The sequence below is a fragment of the Balaenoptera borealis genome (genome assembly GCF_965194805.1).
Source record: "Balaenoptera borealis genome assembly, chromosome: 1".
In the NCBI taxonomy this organism is placed as follows: Eukaryota; Metazoa; Chordata; class Mammalia; order Artiodactyla; family Balaenopteridae; genus Balaenoptera; species Balaenoptera borealis.
The window spans coordinates 171,908,561-171,927,263 of record NC_138860.1 but is presented as its reverse complement, the minus strand read 5'-3'; the positions used below and the strand labels follow the sequence as shown (position 1 = coordinate 171,927,263).

Sequence of the window (18,703 nt, the reverse complement as noted above, 5' to 3'; positions counted from 1 at the left end):
GTCATGTCTATTATCATAGTAAAGAAGTGAGCAGTTTCTCATCAGAGTATTAAGGTAGTGGTCTTCCTACACCTCTGTACATTTATTAGGCCTTCTAGATATTTAAATATTAATTTTGTTTCCGGATGAGATAGCTAGGGAATGGCAAAGCCATGAAATGGTATAATTTGCCCGAAAGATTAAGACTGAGCTCAACTCTAATTCTAGGCCCTGGGCTGGCCCCTCAAAGCACTGTAAAGACATCTTAAATTGAGGTGTTGCTTTCTCTTTTCCAGCTGAACTATCCCAAGCAATAAACAGTGGTACGTTGTTATCAAAGCTGTCCCCACCTTTACCGCCTAAGAGAGGCATTCCATCAACCTTGGTACCCACCTCAGAGTCTGCTGCTGCCACTGCCACCACCACAAAAGCACCAAGTGATCAGAAAGAGAAGAGCACATGCTCTGTGGGCTCCGAACCCCTGCCGATGATCCCCCCTACCGCCCCATCCCCCCCACTGCCTACTCATATACCTCCAGAACCCCCTCGGTCCCCTCCATTCCCTACTAAGACTTTTCAAGTTGTGCCAGAAATTGAGTTTCCACCTTCCTTAGACCTACCCCAGGAGGTTCCCCAGCAGGAAAGTCAGAAAAGGGAAGTACCCAAGAGGATGTTGGACCACAGCTTTGGGGAGCCCCATGTACCCTCTAGGCTTCCCCCAGTCCCACTGCATATCCGAATCCAGCAGGCCCTGACCAGCCCACTCCCCGTCACTCCTCCCTTGGAAGGCTCTCATAGAGCTCATTCATTGCTCTTCGAGAACAGTGACAACTTTTCTGAGGACAGCAGTACCCTGGGTCGGACCAGGTCACTTCCCATCACTATTGAAATGCTGAAAGTGTGAGTGCCTTTAAAGCTTGCTTCTTGTTCCCTCTTTACTCTAGCTAGCCCTTCTTGGAAAAACTTACTTATAGAGAGAAAATGTGAATAAATTTAAATTAAGAAGAATACTCAACACATAGGACATGTTCTTGAATTTGAACTTTTACTCTCCTGATTTCTATAACATTGTTTCCATGGCAGAAATTTCCATGATGATACAAAAATTATAAACTTCTGTACTTGAAAATTAAAATCACTATGTATTTTTATATGATATACGGGAAGCAGTGTAACATGGTGCTTAAGAACGTTGACCTTGGAGTAAGATAGCTGTGGGTTCAAATCCCAGCTCTGCCTCTTATTTACTAGCGTGCAGTAGTGTATGTTACTTAATCTTCCTGCTCTTTAGTTGTCTAACCTGTAAACAGAAACAATACCTACCTCATAGGCTTGCGAGAATGAAATTAGACAAATCTGAAAGCTCCAGTGCCTGGCACAGAACCTGGTAGTAGGGAGGGACAGAGAGAAGCCTAGAGAAAAAGAAGGGAGCTCTGAAAGATAGCTCAGTATTCCAGCCCCACAGACTGAAACTGCTCATCTTTTCTCTCCCTCATCTGTCCCCAAACACTCAATCTGTTCACAGTAGCATTGGTACTTATACCTATTTTGTCTGTCTTTTTAAAATTCAGACGAATTGTGACTGAAGATTAACACTTCTTGACAAGTTGGAAATTTGTCTTAATAACTAAAAGAATTGTTATAGAGCTGTTGCAGTATCCTACTTTTTGGTTTTTTTGCCATAATCTTTTGTACTTCCTGGTATTATTTATTTTGCATCCTGGAAAGAGACAGTTTAGGAATTTGAAATAGACTAAGTCATAGTTTTATGCCTCCAGAGCGTAAAGCAAAGAAGTTAGTTTTCATCCTTACTTCTCTTTGCTTCCTTGGTTTAGGAAATGGGTTAAATATTTTTATTGAGTATCTTCCATGAGCCAAGTACTGTGTTAAATGCTGTGTAATCTTCTCATTCAATCAGACCAAAGCAAACTTGCATCTTATATATTGATCATCAGGGCCCTATGTGCAAGACACTAGTGCATTCTAGAATTTGTCTATTTAATTCTCACAACAAGCCAACAAGGTAGGTATCATTCACATTTACAGAAAAATTAAATAACTTACAAGCTAGTAGATAAGTTGTAGATCTGGGATTTGAACCCAGAGCCCTTTAGATTAATAGCTGCTAAAAAGTTTCTTAGCAAGAATGTAAAAATTAAGGGAAATAACTATACATTATTTCATTCATGGACTTTTTCATGGTTATTCAGTAGTTTGCCTTGCAAATCAGTTATTCTTTATGTCTCTGAAAGGAAAATGTAAAATGTAATTATGTTAATTTGTTAGTCCAGACGATGAAGAAGAGGAGGAGCAGATCCACATATTTGCATTCGATGCAGATGTAGCATCTACCTCAGTCGTTCCTAAACTACCGCAGTGTCTGCAGGAGGAAGAAGAAGGGAAAGAGAGTGACTCTGATTCAGAAGGTCCTATTCAATACCGAGATGAAGAGGATGAAGATGAAAGCCATCATAGTAAGAAAAGGAGGGAAAGGGAAGGAGAAAGTTCTCTTACAGATAAAGCTGTGTGCTGGTCTTAGCAAGTGTAAGATGCATGGAAGCAGGCACCCTCTCCCATCGAGTCGTCTGGCTGACTGCTCTTGGAAGGCTCTGTGAAAGACTCTTGTCCCTGCTGTTCCCGTTGTTATAACAAGCCAGTGAGAGGGAGCCCAGTAGGTTGAGTCAATCAGTTTTGTATGTGTTTGGTTTTGATTTAAAAATTATTTACCTTGGGCTTCCCTGGTGGCGCAGTGGTTGAGAATCTGCCTGCCAATGCAGGGGACACGGGTTCAAGCCCTGATCTGGGAAGATCCCACATGCCACGGAGCAACTGGGCCCGTGAGCCACAACTACTGAGCCTGTGCGTCTGGAGCCTGAGCTCCGCAACAAGAGAGGCCGCGATAGTGAGAGGCCCACGCACTGCGATGAAGAGTGGCCCCCACTCGCCGCAACTAGAGAAAGCCCTCGCACAGAAACGAAGACCCAGCACAGCCAAAAATAAATAAATTAATTAATTTTTTAAAAAAATTATTTACCTTGATGGTATTAAAGAATGTGGAGTAAAGGAAAGTTGGTATTTGGGCTTTGTGGAAAAGACAAAAGTGATGCTCTCCTTCAGCCTAGTGAGCTTCCTGTGTTCATGGGGCAAAGAAAAAAAACATGTTCATGTACACACATCTGCGAATAATAGAATCCTGATTCCTAAAAGTGGAAAGCAGCTTTAAGAGTAGGAGCCTTATGAGGTGTGTTAGTGCAAATGCCTCTGTGTTGTAATTCAGAGGCTGTCCCCTGCTTAGATCATCTCTCCTCTAGCAACGCTTACTAAGAAGAAAAATGTAGACAGAGAACTGGTAGAAGTGAAAAGATATTTTTAGCCCGTCTGAGGCCATCTGCTAAAAAGATTTTTAGATGTCCTCAGTTTTACCCCCACCTCACTGTTAGGTGGATCATCAGAGGCCAGCTAGAAAGCTGGGATTATGATATTGTTTGTTCAGACTCTTACCTAGCTCCAGGTGAGGTTGAGCTTTAAGCTTCTACATGTTTTTCTTTCCCTTGTACAAAGGTGCTCTGGCCAACAAAGTGAAGAGGAAAGACACACTGGCAATGAAGTTGAACCACAGACCCAGTGAACCCGAAATGAACATGAATTCTTGGCCTCGAAAAAGCAAAGAGGAGTGGAATGAAATACGGCACCAGATTGCGAACACGCTGATCCGGTAGGCCTTTTCTTAGAATAGATTGATTTGATTTGATTATGCCAGTATATGTCTTAGAGACGTACTTTGTGGTGGAGCATGCAGGTATCTTTTTTTTTTAATTTTAGAAATAGCATAATTTTTAAAAATACATATTGTACACAGATGGGTATCTTCTAAGAGTTTGGAAATTAAGGAACTAGATGGCTCTCAGAGCTTTAAACCATGAGATAGATCTCACAGCTTTACACCATAAGATAAACATAAGTATGGTTTTTTTTTTAAGTTTCTAAGGATTTAGGTGGCTCCCAGGACAGCAAGCCTCTTCTGGCTTGCTCAACCATGAGGTGCCAGCCCAGTTAAAAATCACACACATAATTTCCATTTTATCTATTTCACCTGTTCCATGTAACTGCCTCCTTTCAATGTGTTACTATATTTTTCAAGTCAGCTGGAACCAAAAGCATAGAGAGACTGAATGCAGGCCAGCTTCCTGCATATGTACTACACGTAGAGTCCAGGTATACAGACAAGTGTTTGCCCACCTCAGATGTTCCTCTCGGAAAGTGGAACTCCTGGCATATTCCTTAAAAACAATTAAATAAGGATGCCTGTTAATTAAAATATATTCTCCTCTCCTACCTCAGACACCTGGCTTTGCTGATGGCAATTTTAATGCAGAACTGTGGCCCTCTGAGTGTCAGCAAGAGTCCATCAAGATTAGGAATTAGTTAAGAATGGGGATTTTTTTTTCTTTTAGTTTTATTGAGATATATTTGACATACAGCACTGTATGAGTTTAAGGTATAGAGCATAATGATTTGACTTGCATACACCATGAACTGATGACCACAGTAAGCTTAATGAACATCCATCGTCTCCTATAGATACAAAATAAAAGAAACAGAAAAAAAAATATTTTCCTTGTGATGAGAACTCTTAGGCTTTACTCTTTTAACAACTTTGATATACAACATACATGTTAATTATATTAATCATGTTGTACATTACATCCCTAGTATGTATTTATTTTATAACTGGAAGTTTGTACCTTTTGACCACCTTCATCCAGTTCCCCCTGTCCACCCCCTGCCTCTGATAACCACAAATCTGATCTCTTTTTCTATGAGTTTGTTTGTTTGGTTTTTGGAGTATAATAGACCTACAATACTATATTAGTTCCTGGTACACAACATAGTGGTTTGATATTTCTATACATTGCAAAATGATCACCACAATAAGTCTAGTTACCATCTGTCACCATACAAAGATATTACATTATTATTGACTATATTCCCACACTGTATATTTCATCCAAGAATGGGGATCTTTAATAATAGATTCCTTTTTGCTTTATTGCAATGCTAGTTGCTCATCTTTGAGTGTTTTTTCCCAGCTCATAATCGTCTTAGAAGAGCTTGTTGGACACTAGCAATGAATAGTCTAAAATTAAAATGTAGAAATACAAGAGATTAACATTTACAATAGCAATTTACAATACCATCAGAAATCTTTAAATACCTGTGGATAAACCTGACAAAAGATTGTGTAAGACCTATGCGCTGAAAAGTATAAAATAATGCTGAAGAAAGTAAAGAAGACCTAAATATATGGAGACAAATAACATATTCATGGATCAGAAGTCTCAGTATTATCAAGACATCAGTAGATTTAATGCAGTTCCAATCAAAGTACCGCCAAGCAGGCTTTAACTGACAAACTGATTCTAAAATTGTTACGGAAATATAAAGCAACTGTCAAAAAGAACAGGATTGGAGGACTAACACTGTCTTATTTTAAGACATATTATAAAGCTAAAGTAACCTAAACAGTATGGTATTGACGTAAAGGTAGGATAGACAAAGAAATCAATGGAACAGAAGAGAGAGCCCAGAAATAGACCCACCCATATATGTGCAATTCATTTATGACAAAGGTACAAAGACAATTTCATTGAGAAGGGATGGTCTTTTCAACAAATGGTCCTGGCACAAAAATAACTTCAATTCATGCAGTGTATCATATAAAAAATTAACACAAAATGGATCATAGACTTAAATGTGAGAGCTAAAACTAAAATTTCTAGAATACGGGTTAAAGAAAGATTTCTTAGATATGATCTCAGAGCATGATTCTTAAGAGAAAAACATTGGTAAATTACACTTCATCAAAATTAAAATTTTTTGTTCTGTGAAAGACAGTTTAAAAAAAAAATGTAGGGCTTCCCTGGTGGCGCAGTGGTTAAGAGTCCGCCTGCCAGTGCGGGGGACACGGGTTCGAGCCCTGGTCTGGGAAGATCCCACATGCCACGGAGCAACTAAGCCCGTGTGCCACAACTACTGAGCCTGCACATCTGGAGCCTGTGCTCCGCAAGGGGAGAGGCCGCGACAGTGAGAGGCCCGCGCACCGTGATGAAGAGTGGCCCCCACTCACCACAACTGGAGAAAGCCCTCGCACAGAAACGAAGACCCAACACAGCCAAAAATAAATAATAAATAAATAAATAAATAAATTTTTTAAAAAAAAATGTAAAAATAAGCCACAGACTGGGAGAAAAATATTTGCAAACCATGTATCTGATAAAGGTCTTATATCTAGAATATATGAAGAACTCTCCAAACTCAGTAAGAAACAACCCACTTTTTGAAAGGTGGGAGAAGCAAGGACTTCCCTTTTGATCCAGTGGGTAAGACTCTGCCCTCCCAATGCAGGGGGCCCGGCATGTGGAAGATCCCACATGCGGCACACTAACTAAGCCCGTGTGCCACAACTACTGAGCCTGCGCTCTAGAGCCGCATGCCACAGCTACCGAAGCCCACGCCCTAGAGCCGGTGCTCCGCAGCAAGAGAAGCCACTGCAATAAGAAACCCGCATACCACAATGAAGAGTAGCCCCCGCTCGCCGCAACTAGAGAAAGCCTGCGCACAGCAACGAAGACCCAACACAGCCAAAAATAAATAAATAAATAAATTTATTTTTTAAAATAAAATAAAATTAAATAATAAAAGACTGATAATATTAAGAGTTGCTGAGGATGAGGCCCAGCTGGATTCTCACACAGTGGTGGTAAAATAGACTGGGAGTGTAAAATAGACTACTTTGGAAAACAATTTGTAAGTTTCTTTAAAAAAATCAAACAACATATGATCCAGCCATTCCGTTATTTCTGATAGTCCACGCGAAATAGAAACAACCTAAATGTCCATCAAAACATAAATGGATGAACACGAGCATAGTCCTGTGATGGAATACTACAGAGCAGTAAACAGGAATGAGCTATTTATAATGCCACTACTTGGGTGGATCTCAGTAATTATCCTGAGTGAAAGAAGCTAGACCAAAAAAAGAGTACATACTGTATGATTTTATATAAAATTTTAGAAAATGAAAATTAATTTATAGTTACATAAAACAGATCATTGGTTGCCTGGGGGCAGGGAGGTTGAGAGTAAATAAAGCAGATGAGTGTTTTCGTGGAGGCAGGGAGGTAGAGATTACAAAGGAAATGAAATTTTGTCAGGGAGGTTGTAGTGGGTAGAGTTGTATGTTCCAAAATAAATCCTAATCTCTGGTACCTTTGAATGTGACCTTATTTGGACAGAGGGTCTGTGTAGATATAATCAACTTAAGATGAAATCACACTGGATTAGGTAGGCTCTAATCCAATGACTGGTGTCCTCATAAGAGGAGGGAAATTGGGACAGAGAGACACAGGCACACACACAGAGAACGCTGTGTGAATAAGGCAGATACTGGAATTATGCATCTACAAGCCAAAGAACGCCAAGGACTGCTGGCAACCACCAGAATCTAGGAGAGGGGCATGGAACAAATTCGCCCTCTGAACCTTCAGAAGGAACCAACCTTTCTAACACCTTGATTGTGGACCTCTGGACTCCAGAACTGTGAGAGAATAAATGCCTGTTATAAGCCATCCACTTTGTAGTAATTTGTTACAGCAGCCCTAGGAAATCAGTCCAAGGGTGATAGACATGTTCCTTACCATGATTGTGGCGATGATTTTTTTTTTTTTTAAGATTTTTACCCTGAGGAACTAAATCATTTAATGAACTCTTTTTATTTTTTAATATATTTATTTATTTTATTTTTGGCTGTGTTGGGTCATCATTGCTGCACGCGGGCTTTCTTTAGTTGTGGCGAGCAGGGGCTACTCTTCATTGTGGTGTGCAGGCTTCTCATTGCCGTGGCTTCTCTTTGTTGCAGAGCACGAGCTCTAGGCACGCGGGCTTCAGTAGTTGTGGCACACGGGCTCCGTAGTTGTGGCTCACGGGCTCTAGAGTGCAGGCTCAGTAGTTGTGGTACACGGGCTTAGTTGCTCCGCGGTATGTGGGATCTTCCCAGACCAGGGCTCAAACCCGTGTCCCCTACATTGACAGGCAGATTCCTAACCTCTGCGCCACCAGGGAAGTCCCAGTGATGATTTTATAGGGACATACATATGTCAAAATATCAAATCATGCAATTTATTGTATGTCACTTATACCTTCGTAAAGCTGTGCTGGTGTTTTTTTTAATGAACATTGAAAAAAGAAAAGCTTTGAAATACATAAAGTTGTAAATTGTATATAAAATGGGGCTGGGAGTTTTCTATGCAACTGAAGAGTTACTAGCACATAGTTCAAATACTGTCAGAGCTATACGTTAAAAGTAAGAAATGAAGAACTTTCTGATTCTAGAAATGACAAGTTGTCATTAGTGAATAACATCTCAGAACTGGGAATGAGATGAGAAACTTCATCAAATATTTCAGAGAGGACTGAAATTAAAATCATAGGTTTTACAGAATATAACTCCAAAAGAGACAACCTTAAATTCCAGTGGTTCCTAAAACACTGGTTTAAAAATCAAAAGAGAGGCTTCCCTGGTGGCACAGTGGTTAAGAATCCACCTCCCAACGCAGGAGACACGGGTTCAAGCCCTGGTCTGGGAAGATCCCACATGCCACGGAGCGACTAAGCCCATGTGCCACAACTGCTGAGCCCATGTGCCACAACTACTGAAGCCCGCGCACCCTAGAGCCCACGCTCTGCAACAAGAGAAGCCACCGCAATGAGAAGCCTGTGCACCACAACAAAGAGTAGCCCCCACTCGCCGCAACTAGAAAAAGCCCACGTGCAGCAACGAAGACCCAACGCAGCCAAAGATAAATAAATAAATTATTAAATAAATAAATCAAAATCAAAATCAAAATCAGAAGAAGACTTCCCTGGCGGTCCAGTGGTTAAGACTCCACATTTCCAATGCAGGGGGCGCAGGTTCAGTCCCTGGTTGGTGAAGTAAGATCCCACATGCCGCACAGCCAAAAAAAAATAAAACAAAATAAATAAAATAAAAATAAAAAGAGGAACATCAGAGTCATATGGGAAGCATTATGCATATATATGTGTATACACACACACAAACACACACACACACACATATATATATATATATACAGTCTCAGTCCTCATTCTGGTTTCCTAAATGAGAATTTTTATTAATATCTTTGAGGATCTGTGTTAACCCATATGCTGAAGGAGCAAATCTGTTTGCTTGCCACCAGAACAGTCCAAATCTTCATTTTACACATGAGTAACTCAAGGTCTAACTGAGCTTTTTTGTGGTGATAGGGCTTGCTGGCATCAAAGCTAGAACTAGAATCCTGGCCTCCTGTTTGCCTGTACAGTTCCTTTTTATGTTGTAATATCTGTATTAACACTTTCAGTGTGAAAAGTGTTTCATAAACACTTTTCATAAGGTGTTTCAAAAGTGTTTCATAATCAGATCTTTATAAACAGGACCGGGAGATTTAACATAGACAATATTCTTATTTATCTCCTTTTTAGACGACTGAGTCAAAGACCAACACCAGAAGAACTAGAGCAACGAAACATACTACAACGTGAGTCCAGCTCTGGAAATGAAGTCTTATAGATTTTCTTTGTGTGTTTCTGACTTCAATATACATGACAGAAAAGAGAAGCATTTTTCAACAAGGGCCAAGGAGAGAGTATTCTAGCCAAGGAAGGAGTATTCATACTTTTTACCCCTGAAGGAACATAGTTCCCCCCAAGCTTCCTTTACAAGATATCATTATGATATTGTTTAGTGTACTGGGATACTCCAGAAAATTGTATTTTAATTTTCTCATAGTATCCTGCACCTACCTTGGGCATTTGAGAGGTTTTGACAGCGTGTGCTGCCCAACTTTTCTCTGTCTTAAGAGAGGTAAGGTAGTGGTTGTGTATTTGGAGTGGACCTTCCTATTCCTAGTGGAATCTGAGAGCTGGGACCCCAGAGCAAGTCCCAAATGCAGCAGTTGTTCTGCCTTTTTCATCTCTTAAGGCTTTCATACCTCCGAAGTCAGAAAATAGGACCATGTATTTAATTTGCTTTCTGTTTATGTAAATGACTAACTGAAATAGCATTCTAATCCAGTACAGATTTATTTTTCCCGATTATAGGGTGAAATTTGTCCTTAAATACCTCCACACTGAAGAGGATTAGGCTTCATAGGGTTACAAGTGTGGGAGCCTTTATAGACGTATCATGTGAAACCTAGTGTGAGCTCCATTCTCCATTGTTAGTGGTTACTCTTGAGCAAAGATCTGCGAAGTTTTTCTTACAGGGCACATAGTAAATATTTTCAACTTTGCAGGCCAAAAAGCAAAAGGAAGCTATTATGTAGGTACTTATCAGACCATTCAAAATGTAACCATTTAAAAATGTAAAGGCCATTCTTAGCTCATGGGCAGGAAAAGTACAGGCAGCTGGCCAGATTTGATACCATAGTTGGCTGACCCATGCTCTTAAGTATTTGACTACACCAGTTGACAAGAAAATTGTCTTGATTAGCCAGTCCCAAAGTAAGTATTTTATTCTGACTTGGAGCCTGTAAGAAACACCTGTGTATGGGACTTCCCTGGCCGTCCAGTGGTTAAGACTCCGCGCTTCCACTGCAGGGGGCCCGGGTTCAATCCCTGGTCGGGGAACTAAGATCCCACATGTCATGGGGTGCGGCCAAAAAAAAAAAAAAAAGAAATATCTGTGTGTAATTACTGAAACGTTTGATATGCAGATTGCCATTTTGAAGTAATATTCTTTGTTTGTGACTGTAAACTGTAGCTAAAAATGAAGCTGATCGTCAGGCAGAAAAACGAGAGATTAAACGTCGGCTCACTAGAAAGGTACACTGTCTCAGTCTGTCCACTTACTGTGTGTCTTGTATTTGAATGACCTATTTGACTGGAAAGAAATAAATTTGACTTGAATTGCCATAGATTGCTATGAAAATAGAACACATGATGAAAATACAGAAAACAACACATCATTATAAGAACTTTTTTTTCCCCATTTTTACTGTTTAAAGAAAGCCTGGCACAAGAAGGTGCTCAATAAATGTTTGCACAAGTTTTGACCTTTTATTTGGTAGACCTGGGATTTTGGTGTAGACTATAAAAGCTGTTGATGTGTGGAAACGGTAACAGGAGGAGTGTGTAGAATGCAATTTTGCAAGGCAAACTGGTGGTTTTCTAATCAGAGAAAGAACTGAACTTTACCCTTAGTAACACCTGAAAAGTATGAAAAACCAAATAGGATTTTCTCATTGGTCCCAAATCAGTTAGGGTAGAATCTTTTCTATACCAGACTTGTGTTAGCCCTTAAACTCTGGGATTAAGCCCTTTTTCCTTTCCCTCCCTCCATAATAGTTGGTAATTACCTCCTGTAGATTCTTGGAGTTGGTCTGAGTTCTCTAGACATTTCTTAAAAGGTATAAGAATCCCCAAGAGAGCAAGGAATCTAGGCATTTTCCTCCTGATTTTTCCCACTTCTCCCCTTCCCCAGGACCAGAGGAATTATCCTTGATAGATTGGGGGTGGCTAGAGGCCATCACTGGACTTAATGCCTTCAGATTGAGCAAGTTACCTGATTGTTCAACCTTAAATCATGATTTGTTACAGAATCTGATATCTTGGGCATTATTCATGGTGAAAGGAAATTCACCCTTAATATTACCCATTAATAGATATTGCTTTCATATTAAATGTATTCACTTTCTAATGTATTAGATATGAATTTGTAGCCCTGACCCTTTTGCTACCCAAAATGTGGTCCACGGAGCAGAAGCATTGGCATCACCTGGGAGTTTGTAAGAGATGCAGAATCTCAGGCCCCACCCCAGATCTGCTTAGTCAGAATCTACACTTTAACCACATCCCCAAATGGTTTGTATGCATGTTGAAGTTTGAGAAGCACTGGTTATACTGGTTTATAGCAATGGTTCTCTGTCTTGGCTATGCACTGTGGAGCTTAAAGAAACAAACAGTCTCCTGATACCCGGAATCTCTGAAGATGGACCCAGGGATCAGTCACGTTTAAAGGTCCCCAGCCGATTCCGATGTGCATTGAAAGGTTGAAGCTCTGGATTAGAGGCAGTTTGAATGCACGATTGATGCCTAACTCCTGGCATAGTGAACTGAGAGCCTCCATTTCTTTCAGCTCAGTCAAAGGCCAACTGTGGCTGAACTACTTGCCAGGAAGATTCTGAGGTTTAATGAATACGTGGAGGTAACAGATGCTCATGATTATGACCGGCGAGCTGACAAACCTTGGACCAAACTGACCCCTGCTGACAAGGTGTCTGTCGTTTGTCTCTCTTTCTTTATTTGAAGGGTACAAGACATTAACTAGAAGGGGGAACCATAAACAAAATTTCTACTTCTTGTATAATGTTAAATATCTAAGGTACAAAATACCAAGATGCACCAACCAAAACTTTATGCTAATGACTTCACCACCACCACCAAAACTGAAACAGAAGAAAATCCCTGCTACATCACAGAGTGCAAAAATCTGGAAATACAACACATTTTTAAACAGTGGTTATGTTTGGTTGGAGGGAGTTTGGATGGTATATTTTAGTAATTACCCATATTTCACTTTTATAACAGGAAAAGCATTTTTACATGCTGTGGAAACTATAAAAAGTACAATATCTCTTTGGAGGTCTTCAAGTGTTTCGATTTAACTGGAGAGTTCAGGTTTATTATGAGATAAGGGTGTCAGGAAAGGCGATATGCCTCAGGCTCAGAGCTTCACTCGGTGTGTTGACCTGGCTTCCTCCCTCCCTCTGGGTTGCCTGCCAGGGGTCACAGTCACTCACAGAGTTAATTAAGCACAGTAGAGACTAGATGGCAGATACACTGCTGTACTCTAGCAGACAGAAGATGCTGAAGCGTTTTTGTTTCTACTCTGCAGGCCGCCATAAGAAAAGAATTAAATGAATTTAAAAGCTCAGAGATGGAAGTTCATGAGGAGAGCAAACATTTTACACGGTAAGACCCAAATACTGTGAGCTATAGAGCTCCACCGAAAAGCAAATGTAGCAGAGTTGTTCAGCTAGGAAGAACTCTAATGACATAGTTAAAAGAACAACACTCAGTGTTAATTGCAAGAAGACTATGTTAAGAGAAACGGATGAGAACTAAGAGGCATAGTTCATGCCTTACTGAGTATGGCATTTTATGTATATTATCTTATTTAATCCTTGCATCAAACATACCAGGTGTGTTCATATCCCCATTTTCTTGATGAGGAAGTAGACTCAAAAAAGTTAAGTAATGTGCTTGACTTGCACAACCAGGATGTGCAGAAAGGAATGAATGACTAAAAGCCACTGGGTGCTCTCTTCTCTGCACTTCACTGTCCCAGGTTATGGATGAGGAACTGTTGCTGAGCTAGACAACAGCCTGCCCTCTCTGGTTTCAGTCCTTTCTAGCACAGTTGATCTTACCAATTTAGTGTATAAACATCATGAAACAAGCCAAGAAGCATTTTGATTTGGAATTACTGTTGTGATTAAGGACCCAGCCCACACCTAAAGACTCAGCGAGCCACAAATGGAATCAGTGAAAGCATCTAGGTGACTCTCAGAACATTTATAAAAGGAGGCTAAATGAAAGAAGTTATAATGACAATTACAGTTTGCTGTAAAAAAAAAGGAAGAAGCAAAATGGGAAAATAAAATATTGTTAAACATTTTTTCGATCACAGTACAGACAAATGGTTATTTTAACTACAGAATTTTTTTGTACTGAACTCTGACAGGATTAGAGAAGGCAGATTCTTTGAACAACAGTAACACCATTCAGGGTGCTGTAATATGAACTCAAATAACAAACCATACTTGCCAGCAGGGAGATTATAGTCTAATCCAGGAAGAGACCTATGTACCACTGTGTACAATCAATATGATAAATGCCTCAGTCATTCTGAGGCCTGAATCTGTCAGGTTTCATATCCCAACTCCACCATTTCCTGGCTATGTCAGTGTTAGCTTTTTTTTTTTAATAAATTTATTTATTTGTTTGTTTGTGTGTTTGTTTATGGCTGCGTTGGGTCTTCGTTGCTGCACGCGGGCTTTCTCTAGTTGCATTGAGTGGGGGCTACTCTTCGTCGTGGTGCACGGGCTTCTTATTGCAGTGGCTTCTCTTGTTGCAGAGCACAGGCTCTAGGCGCACGAGCTTCAGTAGTTGTGGCACGTGGGCTCAGTAGTTGTGGCACGCAGGCTCAGTAGTTGTGGCTCTCAGGCTCTAGAGCGTAGGCTCAGTAGTTGTGGCGCATGAGCTTAGTGCTCTGCGGCATGTGGGATCTTCCGGGACCAGGGCTCGAACCCATGTCCCCTGCATTGGCAGGCAGATTCTTAACCACTGTGCCACCAGGGAAGTCCAGTGTTAGCTATTTTTATTATTAGTAGTATTAGTAGTAAAGTACCATATTGAGCAACAATACAAGAAAGTCATAGAGAAGGTGACATTTAGGCTGCATCTTAAATTATGTAAAATAATTTATTTGGACAGGAAGGAAGGAAGGAACATTGTAAGCAGAACTACCAGCTATAGCAAGACTTCGGGAGGCAGGAAAATGCGTGTTCTGAGTAATAGAACATGTAGCTGGAGCAGAGGATGGATGGGGGCAGCATGGTGAAGGAGAGACTAGCAAGATGCGTTACAGTCGTGTTCTGAAGAGCTTTGACTCATTCTAGGATATTGGAACCATTGGAGTTCCGTGTATTTGGGAAAAAGCCCTGGTGGAACTGTGGAAGGTGATTTGGAAGAATGACGAGACCAGCAGCAGGGAGACCAATTAGGAAGCAACTAAAATAGAGTAAGCATGCTGCTAGCTCAAACCAGGGGAGATAGGTTTGAAAGACATTTCAAGCATAGAATCAACAAGATTTGGCAATCTGTTGATTCCAGGGATGAACTAAAGGAAGTAATCAAAATGACTCCTTAGATTTCCAATGTGATTTTTGAAGACTGTTTAGTTAATAAGGAGTTCAGGCGAACAGTTTAGGACATTTATTCAGTGAATATTCAGCACCCGCTACCTGATAGATACAGTTCTGGGTGCTTGGGATATAGCAGAGAACAAGATAAAGTCCCTGTCCTCAAGGAGCTTTTATTCTAAAAGAGGAAGGCAGTCAGTGAACAAACTAGAAAGTCAATTATACATGTTGAGTCTGATGATCCTGTGACACATGGAGGGGGAGCTGCCTAGAAGACAGTTGGATATTCAGCCTAGAGTCCAGGGAGAAAAGCAAGGTATAAAGATTCAAATTTATGAAAAAAGATAGTAGTTCTTAAGGAGAAAAGTGTTTTGTATTTAAAGCGTGGACAGAGGAAAATGAACCAGGAAAACATTGAGGAAAAGCAATTGAAAAAGAGGGAGAACTAGGGAAAAGATAGTGTTACGGAAGTCAAAAGAAGAGAGTTTCAAGAAGGAAGGAAGAGGATCAGGCGTATCAGATGCTACAGAAATGTCAGGTAGGATTAGAGTGGAGGAGAAATAACTTTTTAAAATTGGAACATTCATTTCATTACTTTTAAGATAATACAGTTGACCTGTGAACAAGGCAGGAGTTGGGGCTCCCACAACCCTCTGAACAGTTGAAGATCCACGTATAATTTATAGCTCCCCTCCATATATGTGGCACCTCGGTATCCATGGTTCCACTTCCTACACAGGCTATTCAGTCATGTAGTTCTGTGGTATTTACTATTGAAAAAACTCCACGTACAATTGGACTCGCACAGTTCTAACCCTTGTTGTTCAAGGGTCAATTGTAATAGCAAAGAAATCTATGATATCTGGTAACTCGGCTCTTTTTGATCATCTGTTTTAGCTACCACCGTCCATGATGCTGAAGTTTGAGAGAGGATCTAAGCAACCCCCTAAAACAGGGCTGCCTTGCTGCTTCAGTCTCCAGAGCGACATGGAGGGAACTTCAGCACTTCTCAGCGCAGCCAGAATTGAGTCCTCTGGGATATAGTTCTGGGGTGAACAGCACTTCTGTGAATGTAGCATTTCACTGGAATGGATTCTCATGTGCTGCCTTGGGCAAAGCTGAACACTTTGTCAGTGCTTTTGAACCTTTTAATACTGCAGCATACCTGAGGGCTCTTCCCTCACCAGCCACCAATGTTCTGAGTCACTTGCAGGTTCCAGGGTTTACTGGCTGCACCTCACCCTCACCCAGGATGACTGCCTGTGCTGAGGCACAGTTTGCACCATTAGCCTTACCTGCCCTGTCCTGTTGTGAGACCCACCTGTGTAGGCGCTAAATTCTAGCCATCACATCCAGTTGGTGATGGGGGAAACCTTCTGGAGGCCCCCAACCTTCTGGAAAAAGGGGCCCCCACCTCCAGGGGAAGCCTTCATACCACACTGGCATGTCAGCTGAAAGCACTGCACTATACCTCTTGTAACACAGCAGTACAGTCCTCTTCAGGCAGTCCAGCCCAAGAGAAGCTCAGGATCTGACATGTTCTTCCTTTTGGCACAAGTCATTCTGACTTTTATCTGTAAAAAAAAGAAAGAAATCTTGAAGAAATGATGGGAACTTATGCAGTCTGAGCTGCAACCAGATTCCAAGTTGGGAAAATGAGAAAGCATATATGTTTTCTGTATATAAAAACAAAACCAAAAAAGGCCTTTACATTGAGGCTAACTTGGTAGAAAACTGACTCATGGCTTAAATTGTATAGGCTATTGTACTTTTGTTGTACCAAATGATACTCTAAATCATTCTAACCAAGAGATGTATTTTCCCCCATAAAGCAGAGTTGCAGCAACTCTGTGGGAGCACTTGTGTGCTGTCAGCCCCACACTTCCAGCCAGAATCACAGCAAGGTCCTGGGGATGTGGAGTGCTAGATAGAAAAAGGTCTTTGGAGAAGCAGTTAGGAGGGGCAAGATCATGACCCACTGCTCCTCTCTTTTCCTCAGTACTGTTTGCCTTCTCCAGCTGCACTCTTTGTCTTAACTCCCAACATTGATCTTCCTGCTGACCCTCTCTGGGAGCTTCCACCTCACTCACCCCTCCTCTTCCAAGCTGTAGCCGGTGCAGTTGGTGCCTGGGCATTGACTCAGGCCCCACTCCTTTTTGTATGTGTAATATATATTAATATGATTTCCTAAAACAGAAGATTCAGTTGCTTTCTTTGAATTTTTACTGAAAACCATACAGCCTTACTATTTCCCTCTAATTCCTATACACTCTAAGTGGAAGGGAAAAAAATAGTTTCTACTTAACTGATGAATGTGGCTTTTTCCCTTTAATGTTCAGAAAATTGTGGCTGTTTTATAGATTTCTTCTGATTTCTTCTGCAGTCCATGTTGTTCTGTATGTGATCTTTCAGTGGATTTTTCTCTTTTCCTCCTTTCATGTCCATGTAAGATTTGCTGAACAATCAGAATATCAGGTTAAAACAAAGCTAAAGTGACCTTAAAAGGTAGCATCTTCCCTCCATATGGGGTATAGGGAGGTATTTGGATTTCTCAGTAAACGTCAAGTGCTTTATGGCTGTGGAGATACACTGGGCCCACATCTCCTTCAAATTCATTAATATTTGATATGACCAAGGGAAGATAAGTGACAATTCTACAAAGTTGTTAGAGGTCTGTCTATAAGGTGGCCACACATTAAGTGTTAACTTCTTCTAACCTTTCTATCTTGTTGTTTTGGAAACTATTTGGCTTATGCCAGCATCCTCTGTGGCTTCAGATGACATTTTTCAAACCCCTTTCACTGCCTTCCTTTCCCTTAATGTGCCAAGCTTGAAACAGGATTTGATTTCCTGAGCTACTTGTCTGGCTTTCTATGTGCCACCAAGGAATCTAGTTCATCTTTCATCTCATTCGTGTTCTTTTGAATCAAGATACTTTGGGAGTCAAGTCTTTTCAGGTGTTTATATAAATATATATATAAAGAGGATTTTGTGTTCTCTTTCCGTGTAAGTAACAATTCACAATCATAATGTAAAGAAGAAATAAAAGCCTGTTGTATTGTACTTCAAGATGCTTCCCTGATGTACAGAATCTCCTTGTAAAATAAATAATTGCATTGTATATCAGTCTTCCTATCAATATTAATTATTAATGTATTTTAGAATTAAAAAAACAAATTATACTATTCTGGTGTGTACTGTATATTTTTTATGTTCTACCTCACTCCAAATGATTTAAGGTTGCTTAAAAATGCTCCCTAAGGGACTTCCCTGGCAGTCCAGTGGTTTAGACTCTGTGCTCCCAATGCAGGGAGCATGGTTCAATCCCTGGCGTGGGAACTAAGATCCTGCAAGCTGCACAGCGTGGCAAAAAAAAAAAAAATCCCTAAAATATTGCTAGACACCCTAAATGAGAAGTAGATGAGGGGGAAAAATTATAGTAAGAACATTAAATGTAACCAGAGATGAAGGTCAGTGATGTTTGTGTCTGTCTGTACAGAATTGTGGAAAAAGAATAAGCTGCAGAGAGGAAAGCCACCTGTGAACCCCACACTGTGTATGTAGCAGGTGCAGCTCTAGGTTTTATTAATCCCACCTAGACTGGGAGGTAAGTGAAAGTACACTCATTTTACCAGTGAAGAACTTGAGAGGTGAAGTTACCTCCCCAAAGTCAAAGAAAATTATGTAATCACTCTTTACATATATTCAAGGAAAAGCAATTGCATCCTAATCAGTTGTCCCTG

The 18,703-nt window shown here is 40.6% G+C and overlaps 1 protein-coding gene across 16 annotated transcripts in view; it reads left to right on the top strand.

The window, feature by feature from the left end:
- Window positions 1-18,147, top strand: part of PHACTR4 (phosphatase and actin regulator 4) — a 152,048-nt gene extending 133,901 nt beyond the window's left edge. For all 16 annotated transcript variants that reach the window (XM_082347743.1, XM_082347736.1, XM_082347735.1 and 13 more), the window contains 8 exons: window positions 276-879; window positions 2,266-2,453; window positions 3,541-3,694; window positions 9,520-9,575; window positions 10,799-10,860; window positions 12,173-12,310; window positions 12,932-13,008; window positions 15,858-18,147. In XM_082347743.1, the coding sequence (XP_082203869.1) occupies window positions 276-879; window positions 2,266-2,453; window positions 3,541-3,694; window positions 9,520-9,575; window positions 10,799-10,860; window positions 12,173-12,310; window positions 12,932-13,008; window positions 15,858-15,873 (1,295 nt within the window). In that variant the 3' untranslated portion in view covers window positions 15,874-18,147. The remainder of the gene's footprint in view (window positions 1-275; window positions 880-2,265; window positions 2,454-3,540; window positions 3,695-9,519; window positions 9,576-10,798; window positions 10,861-12,172; window positions 12,311-12,931; window positions 13,009-15,857) is intronic.
- Window positions 18,148-18,703: the final 556 nt, after the last annotated feature.